The following is an 11,087-nucleotide window of genomic DNA, read 5'->3' on the forward strand; positions in this document are numbered from 1 at the left end:
AGAGAGAGGGAGAGATAGTTTGAAATTTATGGATTTAGTGTTTAGGTCGGCGTGAAATGAAAAGTCTCCCCATCTGTTTTCTAAATGCATTGATGTCTAAATGCCTAAATTATTTCGGAATGTCATAAACTCAACATTGTGGTAAAAATACTCTAATGATTTAGTCCATTAAGTAAATCACTCACAACCTGTGAATAATGTTTTTGGGCCACATTTCACCACTAAATAAGAAAAAAAGTTATTGTATATAAAATTATTTTCAGTTCATTAGATCTCATAATTGTAATATAGGCGATATGATTAAATAAATAAATGTTTTTATTTATACATTAAAAGTTTGTATACATTGTGATACATTTTATAAAAAAAATTTATAAGTTGTAATTTGTTGTATTTATGCTGATTTTAAAAATTGGAATACAGTAATTTTATTATTCATTGATGATATGAGTTACAAAAAAAAAAAAACTTAAAGTAAAACACCAGAATGCATTATAATGAGAAAATAACTAAAATGAGAATTTAGGTGAAAAAGCTCTTATTTACTATAAAAAAGTTATCAGTGCTAAAATCAGGCTGGAACTTTAAACAAATAAAAAATTCTAGATTGTTCTATTGATTTTGGAATAACTCTTGAAATCACCAATATTTTGTTATATTTGTCTTAATCAGAAAACCTAAACCTATGAAAGAACTGAATAAATGAATAGGTGAATAAAACTAGGCATTTGGGTTACAGTGTTCCCCGAGTTGTATTTTGTGAGGGAACTGCAAGGGTGTTCATGAGTTGATTAAAACAGCAAATAAATAATTAAATAATAAAAATGTAAAATTAAAATAAATAAATAATTTTAAAATGAAAAAAAAAAAAACACTTAATAAAAAACATTATTTTATTTGTTTACCTACATGTGACCCTTAGCCAGCATCAGTGGACAGTGAACATGCAAATGTGTTATTAAAGTATATAAATATTAACTTAAAATCACTGGGGTTAGTAAATATTTTAGGTCAAAGGGGGTCGGTTTACAAAAAAGGGTGGGACTCCCTAGGTTACACTAAAAACACATGCATTTGTAGCATTTTCCAAACTTGTCCCGGTCTGAATCTACAAAGTGTGGCTCTGGCATGACAGCTATACATAAATCTATGTAATTGAAGAAAATATTACAGTTTCTGTTACTCACACATAATTCTTTCAGGCTGATCTGGAATAAGGTTCCTCAAGTCCCATTGATTAGACTTAAAATTTCTTCTTTACTCTCAGGGAGTTTTTTTCTGGCCACTGTGGCATTGTTCTTGCTCACTGGGGGTCTGGGCTTCCAATTATGTAAAGCTGCTTTGCAACAGTTACTATTGTTAATAGTACTATGCAAATAAATCTTAAGTGAAAAGAAAAGAAAAGAAAAGAAAAGAAAAGAAAAGAAAAGAAAAGAAAAGAAAGAGGGGGAGCTGTTGGGTTGATTCTGTTTAACAGGCTACATTTAAGCTTTAAGTTGTGGAAGTTGTAGTGCTTGCAATGGCATAAATGTAAATACATCTTCAACGGGAAGAGAAGACAAATGTGACGAAAAAAAGTGAGGAAGAAAAATAAAATAGATGTGTCATCATTATTATTCAGGGCCGTAACCACCATAGACATGAGGTGCATATAAATATCAGTTACCCAGTACAGACCATGGTACAAACACAAGCACAGACGTTCCTAATGGAATAAAGTCCCCTGATATGAACTGTTTTACGAAAACTGACGGCATCGAAAAATGCCCATTGGCTGTCATGGACGCTCGGGTGACGCTGATTGGCTGCTGGCTGTTTCCGGGGCTCCATGCCATTAGTGACGTCTTCCCAGTCGCTGTGAGACAGATTGGGGAGAATGGCTGCCAGTGGAGGTTTGATCTTCTCTTTAAAATCCAAACTTATGACCAAAAGTTTTCTAAATTGTATACACGTGAATTATCTGTGATATTATTTTGTTTTGATGGAATGTGATAGAGTTTGACGGTTTGATCAAATATACAGCGAACTCCGGTGGTTGTTTGGATATAGGCAGAAAAGTACGGATAGATAGCAGCTAGCGAGACTAGCTCAGCGAGAGACTGTAAACACTCGCTTAATGCTCGCTGGTTTATGATACCATTTATACAACTACGTTAACCTTCGTTTAACTGTGTACTTTCATGACAACAATGCGTTGTCACGGTATATTTCGTGCTTTGAAATTGCTCTAGTCTGGACTTGAATGGCTCGAGACCGGACTAGCCTGATGTTGTGCTAACCGGTAAAACAGCACCTGGATTAGCACAGCTAAGTTAAGCATCGCTTGCTCGTAGAAACCAAACAAATGTATTTGATCAGATTAGCAGGAGAGTGTTAAATTTCTGAGCATGTCAAAAGCAATGCTAGTTGTTTGGTCCATATAGCTTATTTTTTCCGGATCTAGTTGCACACACATATAAGGGCTGTGGTTGGTTAGTTCATATAAGGGCTGTGGTTGGTTAGTTGGTTTATGGAAAACATGTTTTGTCTGTTATTTTTGTCACTATGAATAGCTCTGAAACAACATGTGCAAGTAAGCATGGATGTCGTTGACTTTTTGAACATCTGTTGAATGAGCTCTTTACTCAAGTCTTTGTTTTGTCAAGTTGTTGTTTAGCAGGACTTTCATTGAAACCCAATGTTTTTGACTCCGCCTTCAGTTCTAACGAAATCAAGGGCTAGTTAAGATAAAAAAACGCTAATTTCCCATATTACATGTCAGTTTTATGTGTGTGTGTGTATATATATATATATATATATATATATATATATATATATATAGTTATATATATATATATATATATAGTTATATTTATATATACTATTTTCTGTGTGTAAACAAACATCTATACATACTGTAAGACATTAGAATGTAAAACTGTCACTGTAAAAGAGTCCTACTTGTAATTCATGTTGTTTATTGCCACTAAAAAATGTCAACTGTCAAACGCTTTTGTCTTGTAGACATAGGAAAGCTGTTACAAGTACAGAATGGGACTCCAGCAACCACAAGTTACAATGGGGTAGATGCCCTACATGCCTGTAACATCCTCCAGCAGCTTAAAGCCCTGTACGACGAAGCTCAGTTGACTGACATTGTCGTGGAAGTGGACAATGGGAAGACATTTTCTTGTCACAGAAATGTCCTCGCTGCCATCAGCCCTTACTTCAGGTAGCACCTGCACAGATCCCACCTCTAAACTTTAAGTATCAACCGTTTTTGTAACCCTTGTGAGAAATTGCAAAATATAGCCTAGATTGAAACACAGACCCTTCATTCATTGAAGATATGATGTATACAGATTTAGTCATTACATTTTTTATTTTACACGGATATGAAAGTTTTAAACTGATTGATTAGACAGTCAGTGTTTTCCTATTCATTTTGGCTGATAGCAATACTTGTCAGTCGGCATGAAACGGAAGTTGCGATTGTCTTTTCTGCCCTGATGTGATGTAGGCCTACATCCAGTGTTGGGAAAGTTCAATTTCTACATGAACTAGTTCAAAGTTCAGTTCACAAATTTTAAAATGAACTAGTTCAGTTCATAGTTCATACTTTGAAATTTTGAACTAGTTCATAGTTATTTTTTTCCATATGTTGCTGCGAGCTATTATTTTTCAAAATGATTGCCACAGCCCATATAGAACCACAGGCAGCAATTATTTTATCAGCGGGCAAGGTTTGCACAGAAATTGAAGATTTTTCCCATCCTCATCGTCTTTGTCATAAAACTTTTTAAATGATCATACGACGCGGCGCCTCCTTGCTGCTTTTTGTTTTGATTACGCATGTGGCGTTGCCACACTGGTGGCTGGTGTTGCCAGATTGGGTGTTTTTTCCGCTACATATTAAGGCCTGTTTACGGTGTGTTTTAGGGTTTTCGCCTGGGAGGCTCTATAGAAATTCGGCACCCTATTGACCGAAGTTTAACTGAGAGTGCTGCCGTTCACAGACACCAGAATGAACGGGTTCACAGTAACGTTCATCAGGCAGTAATACAGTACATTCAGTTCACGTTCGCCCAAAATATGAAAGAGTTCAATGAACGCGTTCAGGCACAACACTGCCTACATCTAAGTGAAACTGCTTCTCGAACAAGAAAAATGTAGGACCTGACTTTTTGTCCATCAGGAATTGATCGTATCATTGGATCGTTGTGGTTTGGTATTGCTGTGATCTCATGTGAGTGTCAGTTTGTCTCGCCCTCATGCCTGTAAACATCATCAGATTTCACTGCAAGAGAGATGGGAAGTTATTTTGATTCAAAATTACGAGGGCACATTGATTAAAAAAAAGGATGGTTACAGATAAATATTTTATAAAAAAAAATGCAATATGCCATAAATAGGAATTGTCCATTTTGCTTTCATGGTGACTTTAATTAAAAAAAAACATTTCCTGGTTCAATACAAGATGAGCTCTATTGGCAGCATTTGTCCCTCAGTTTACATAAAAAAAAAATCATGTTTACAGTAAATATGCTTACAGTGTAAGTGCACAGGGATAGGCAATTAACATTAAAATATCTACTGTTTCAAGAATATTACCGCAACACTTTGTTGGCATGAGACTAATGTGATAAAATCAGTCAAGACATTGTTTTAAAGGTTCAGCAAGTGAAAACACTTTTGATATGTAAAATCAACCCAAACAAACACCCCTCCCTTCATTGCACAAACTGCACAGACCCGCAATGCATGAGTGGATGTGTCTTTTATCTTAGCTGAAGCAAAGCAAAATTATACTTTGCGAAAAATAAAGCGAAGATGACAAATTAATAAGGAAGAACAAAAAATTAACATACAGTACACTTGAATATATACTGTACAAGCAAGAGTTTGTTGTTAGTTGCCAGCAGCTCCAGACAAGCAATGACACTCAACTGTCCTGTTACTATAGATAACATTACAATAACAGCATATCTTGGTTCTTTGAAACCGCAAAACCAATGTTACTCACGCGTGGAGCAGAACAAATGCAACCTCGGCATCCGTTTTCAGGCCTTCCTGCTTTGCTATATTATTGCAGATTGTCTATCGTTCTTACTACTTTGAGTAAAGATAAAGGATGGAGCAAGATTTGTTTTGCAAACTTTAATCAGTCATAAACTTTAGTGCTCGGCTAATGTAAGCACCGTTATTGATATAGTTAATACAGTTCTCGAATGTGCACCACAATAAATTAGAATATATACACATCGTTTTTTTGATGGATATACACTTATGCTGATGGTGAGGAATTGCAACATCTCATAATGTACCTCAAAATAAGTAGGCCATCACTGAGAAACAAAGTTCAGTTATAGTAATACCATTTAGCTTCTGACATGCGCTGTAAGCAGTAGATCAATCACAACAGACTGGGCCGTCTGGCCAATCAAAGCAGAGTAGGCTCTCAGAAAGGAGGGATTTAGAGAGACTGATTCATCTGACGAGTCGTTTGGGAATAATTGAAAAATTTTGTGATGTGCAATGTATATTATGATAAAATGAAAGTGTTTTTTGACCTTTGCAAGTAAACCTACAACAGTAGGAGACAAACAAAATTAGGAACTTTTAAAATAGCATAATAGGGGCATTTTAATGTCTCTCAGTAGTAGGGTTAGGTATCATTTGAATTTTAGTGGTTCCAATTTTGCGTATTGATTCAGATTCTTATCGATTCCTAGTTAAGATGCCAATGAGGTAAATAAATAAATAAAGCTTGGATATCATTCACATTTATTCTAATGTGTTTTTAGTAATTAAGTTTTAAGATTTTCAGGTTGGTCTTAGTAGTTCTTTAATATAGTAAACTGTAATCAAATGTAAACCACTTATAGGATTATTAGGCTGATGTCACTTTATTACAGAATTCACGGATCCAATATACTGTTACACCTGCATTTTCTTTATCAACTGTTTACATTGATGCATAACTGCTTTGTTGTGTTCACATTGTAATGGTGTTTTGTTTTATCTTCAGATCCATGTTCACAAGTGGCCTTACAGAGAGCAGTCAGAGAGAGGTGCGGATTGTTGGCGTGGAGTCAGAGTCCATGCATTTGGTTCTGGACTATGCTTACACCTCACGGGTCACTCTCACCGAGTCTAACGTGCAGGCCCTGTTTACCGCCGCCAGCATCTTCCAGATTCCAGCCCTCCAAGACCAATGTGCCCAGTTTATGATCAGCCGTTTAGACCCTCAGAACTGCATTGGGGTCTTCATGTTCGCAGATGCCTATGGCCACCAAGAGTTGCGTGAACGCTCACAAGATTACATCCGCAAGAAATTTCTGTGTGTGATGGGAGAGCAGGAGTTCCTTCATCTGACCAAAGAACAGCTGGTCAGCATTCTCAACAGTGACGATTTGAACGTGGAAAAAGAGGAGCATGTGTACGAAAGCATTGTGCACTGGTTGGAGTACGACGGTCCACGTCGGGAGGTAGATTTACCCGAGGTTTTTGCCAAATGCATCCGCTTGCCCCTGCTGGACGAGGCCTTTCTGAGCCGTATACCCCCAGCCTTCACCCTGGCCTTGTCCAGGGATTCCTCGGATAAGGGTTGGCTCAACGGCACCAACGGCTGCCCACAGCGGCTGGGTATGACTGCATCCGAGATGGTCATCTGCTTCGATGCAGCTCACAAGCACTCAGGGAAGAAGCAGACCGTGCCTTGCCTGGACATTGCTGCCGGGAAGGTGTACAAGCTGTGCAAGCCGCCCAATGACCTCAGAGAGGTCGGCATTTTGGTCTCATCAGAGAACGACATCTTCATTGCTGGAGGCTATCGGCCGAGCAACAGCGAGGTGTGCATCGACCACCGCGCAGAGAGTGACTTCTGGCTGTACGAACATGCTGGCAACAGGTGGCTCCCACGGTCGCCCATGCTCCGGGCACGCATCGGCTGCAGGCTGGTGCACTGTTGCGGGAAACTTTACGCCCTGGGTGGCCGAGTGTACGAAGGGGACGGACGAAATGCTTTGAAATCCGTGGAGTGCTATGATGCCAGAGACAACTGCTGGACGGCGGTCAGTCCCATGCCGGTGGCCATGGAGTTCCACAGCACAGTTGAGTATAAGGACCGCGTCTATGTGCTGCAAGGTGAGTGGGGTTATTGCAGAGTAGCCTGAAATCAGGGTCATCAAAGTGTACAAACACATATATCCTTGTAATTCATTGGCCTGTCATGTCTTATAGCTCTGCTTAGATGATAAGGTCAGATGGGTTAACTACTCTCAGCAATAACAGAGCATAAAAGAGCTAGAGTAGCTTTTAATCTTTAGGGATGCACCAACATTTCAGCCCCTGAAAAAAACTGCCATAGGAAGTTATTGGTCAAAATAAAAAAATACTTATAAAAAAAAATAAAGGGCAACTGATATTTTGCTGGAAAAAGCTTGCGCTTTTAGTTGATTAGCCCGTCATGCTTCTGTCGCAATCCAGTTTTGATATTGTGATGCTTTGCAATTTGATTGAATCATGTGTGGTTAAATAAAGATTGTTTATAGTCTATATTACACACTGAAACATGCATAAATACACATTTACACCGTTTTCTTTTGTTTTAAAAAATATTCGTAGCACTATTTTAGTTTTTTTAGTGTTTTAGTGTCACTATTTAGTTATTTTAGTGTCCTTGTGACATATATCACATTTACTGTAGTGTACTTTTTTCAGTTAAGTAGTTTCTTTTTAACACTACACAATAGATTGCCCATTGTACTCACACGCTCATCGGCCATGTCTTCGATTGGCTACAATGATAAGCGCTTCAAAAACATTTTATAAATATACATCAATGACGTTCTTCACCGAGCGCTTACACAGATACAAATTGGAGCAGAAAGATTGTGCTTTCAAACACTCCCGTTTTTTAAAACACTGTCAAACACTTCCGTGTGCTCTGAAATGCTCCAGTGCGTTGATCATAGTAGCCAATCGCAGTCATATCCGATGAGCATGTGAACACAATGGCCAATCAGAGGTGTTTACGATTAAACCCAAAGCGTCACGATTTAAAAATTTCAGTTCCGACTTTGTACCGAAGTCGGTACTTTTGACAACTCTACTATACAATATAAAATACTAATTTGTGATGTTATTTACATATTTGGCAATATTTGCAATCAGTTTGGATATTGATCATTCTTTTATTACAACTCTTTCTCAGGAGAGTACTTCTTCTGTTTTGACCCTCGCAAAGACTACTGGGGACATTTACAGTCCATGAACGTTCCCCGTACTCAAGGCTTGGCCGCCCTGCATAAAAACTGCATCTACTACATAGCAGGCATCTGCAGGAACCACCAGCGCACATTCACCGTTGAGGTGTACGATATCGAGCAGAACACATGGTGCCGTAAAAGAGACCTCCCCTTCGACCAGGCGACCAGCCCCTACATCAAAGTGCTTCTGCTTCAGGGCCGACTGAATCTGTTTGTTCGAGCTACGCAAGTCATGGTAGAAGAACACGTGTTCCGTACGAGCCGCAAGAACTCTCTCTACCAGTATGATGATGAAGCCGACCATTGGACAAAGGTTTACGAGACGCCGGACCGCCTCTGGGACCTCGGCCGACATTTTGAGTGTGTGGTAGCCAAACTATACCCTCAGTGTCTTCAAAAAGTGCTGTGAGTGGCGAGAAGGGGGAGATCATGACACAACGGGCTGTTTGAGACAGCTGATCAATATTTTTGGAGGAGGGGGATGGTGGTACAGCTCAATACATGGTGCTGTCTGTGTCCCCAACACCAGAACTGCAGGGGAAGTCTTAAAGCGTTAAAGGTTTCAATCAATAAACTTGAGGGTGCTTTTCGAAAAAGTTAAAAAAAAAACAACAACAGTGTTTTACGTTTGACTATTGTGCACAAAGCACCCTTGCTTGTTTTACAGTTAGAAAAGTGAATCATAAGTGCAATTATCTTTTTTTTTTCACGGATGTTGAGTCATTTCTGCTCCATTGTTCCTTCAAAGTTTTTGTTGCTGTTTGGCTTGGGTTGTTGGCATGCATTGTTGGTGAACATGAGCAGTTGATGTCCTTAAGGACAAGCAGTATGTCAACAGCTGAGTAAAAAAATAGATTAATAGGTGAAAAAATAAATATTTATAGCTATAAATATTTATACGGGTATGACGAGCGATTTTGCTCACTGTTAGTGTGAATACTGTTTGTTTTTTTAATTTGTCTTTTCTTTCAGTTTTTCAGATGTATAAGTTGACCCATGCCACATACAAAGAGACTTTTTGTGGTTTGCTTAAGAACTTGGAGAAGTTTGATTATTAATGGATATTATTTTGTTTGCCAAGATGTGGTTGTATTATTTTGTTTTTAATCTTAAATTTGTCTTTTTCCTTTAAGGCAACTCGTGTTCTAGAACATCACAGCAGTTTTTAATTTTCATTTGGACTCAGCTTTTATGGCGTTTCGTTGAGCCCCCGCTGCCACGTCGAAATCTATATCTTTGCAATTTCACATCACCAGCCAGATCTTTTAGTGAGGTTACAAGATTATTCTCAGTCTCCATATTGGAGAAGAAAAAAAAGGATACCAGCTTTGTGTTGCTGAAATCAAAAGAAGGCAATTTGTTGACAGCCAATCAAACAACAAGAACCGCTCAGATCAGGAGAGAACATCGGACGGGTTGGAGAAGAGGTGGCCAAAATGTGGATGCTTGCATTCCACTGTCATTTATCGAGTCCTTGTATCTGAAACCTACAGGTGCAGTTTGAATATAAATGCCTCCACAATGCCAAAACCTGTTCAAGGAGTCCTAGCCTGCACCCCATGGCAGCAATAACAGGTGTTCTGTCATTGTTTCTCAGATAAAGTGCATTAGAAACTTAAGCGATGAATAATTCCAGGAAAAATGGCCTTTGCTGGTTAACGTTCAGTGAGATGTGATGGTATCCAGGGATGTTTCAGTGCCTGTTCATATGAAAAATGAAAAGCCCAGGCATCAGTGATGGTGTGAGCAAAGCCTATATGAAGTTTTACAGTAAATTTTGCTTTTGACTTTAGAAAAGGTATTTTTTGCAATTGAATCCAGTCCTCCTATATATATATATATATATATATATATATATATATAAGCATTCATGTAATCCCACATGCCCTGTAAATTAAAACTTTCTTTTATTTCTTTCCATCCCCTTCCAGTCGCAAACTATGGAGAAGAATAATTGTTTTTGGTGCTGGTTTTTTGACAATCTTGTACAGAATATACAGTGATTTTACAGCCATTTGTCGTTGCTTGACGCTTCCAAAAGTTGTCAGTCTTCTAAGTTATTGTCTCTCGACATTATTTTTTTCGGCCTCATGTTTATTTCGTCATGCAGGTTCCTGATTTTGCACTACATTATTTCCTCCCTTGAAAGAGTCTCCGAATATAGAGCTCTGTTTTCAGACACGGAGACTGAGGACGTGGTAAGCGGCGTCTTTAAATAGGACAGCTGATGCGCTCTCATGTCGGGCTCTTTGGCGCCTGCTAGGCCGAGCCTCATCTGGGGTTTTGGTGAAGGGAGAGGGATGAGAAATGACATTGGCTTTGGTGCAGTTGGCCGCACGTTTCACATACGTTCAGTAGCACGGGAACCAGAAATGGACACTTCTCAGGATTATTGTTGATACACAGTACTGTATTTAACTGGTTTGTTGTATGTGTAATATACTGTACCATATGTTTGCTGTACTTGCACAGTTTTTTAAAACAGGATTTTTTTTTGTCCTTTATTTCTAACTTGAAAAGTAGATTTGTTTTTGGTTTGTCTGTTTTTCCTCTTTTCTGATGGGTGTGTTTTGCTCTTTTTTTTTCTATTTTAATATTTACTCTCTTAGGTTTGTTAGAGTTTGTGATTTTTCTCTGTTAAATTGTGAATCACAAAACCCATGACATTAACACAAGCATTTTTTTCTTTCAGAGTGTGTTCTTTTGTTTCTTTGTGATTGCGCCAGTCTTAAAGAACACAAAGCATTACAGAAAATAAGTTATGGCAGTGCTACTTTCCAAAACACCGGTCTGTCAGATGTTAAATAAAAGCTTTGAAAGAATTATAAATTATTCTTT

The 11,087-nt window shown here is 38.3% G+C and overlaps 1 protein-coding gene across 1 annotated transcript; it reads left to right on the forward strand.

The window, feature by feature from the left end:
* Window positions 1–1,845: 1,845 nt before the first annotated feature.
* kbtbd8 (kelch repeat and BTB (POZ) domain containing 8) lies at window positions 1,846–9,329 on the forward strand. The gene is made up of 4 exons (XM_077203074.1): window positions 1,846–1,892; window positions 3,004–3,211; window positions 6,008–7,125; window positions 8,195–9,329. Exons 1-4 carry the CDS (start codon window positions 1,877–1,879, stop codon window positions 8,656–8,658), a joined length of 1,806 nt encoding a protein of 601 aa, XP_077059189.1. The 5' UTR covers window positions 1,846–1,876; the 3' UTR covers window positions 8,659–9,329.
* The last annotated feature ends 1,758 nt before the right edge of the window (window positions 9,330–11,087 follow it).

This window comes from Siphateles boraxobius, unplaced genomic scaffold (assembly GCF_051911475.1).
Source record: "Siphateles boraxobius isolate OS27281-9 unplaced genomic scaffold, OSU_SipBor_1 5, whole genome shotgun sequence".
Classification (NCBI taxonomy): domain Eukaryota; kingdom Metazoa; phylum Chordata; class Actinopteri; order Cypriniformes; family Leuciscidae; genus Siphateles; species Siphateles boraxobius.

Bases quoted from the DNA above. Each gene is read 5' to 3' on its own strand.
- kbtbd8 (XM_077203074.1), top strand. The intron at 3,212-6,007 runs GTAGCACCTGCA...TTTTATCTTCAG, and splicing joins GCCATCAGCCCTTACTTCAG to ATCCATGTTCACAAGTGGCC. The intron at 7,126-8,194 runs GTGAGTGGGGTT...ACTCTTTCTCAG, and splicing joins CCGCGTCTATGTGCTGCAAG to GAGAGTACTTCTTCTGTTTT.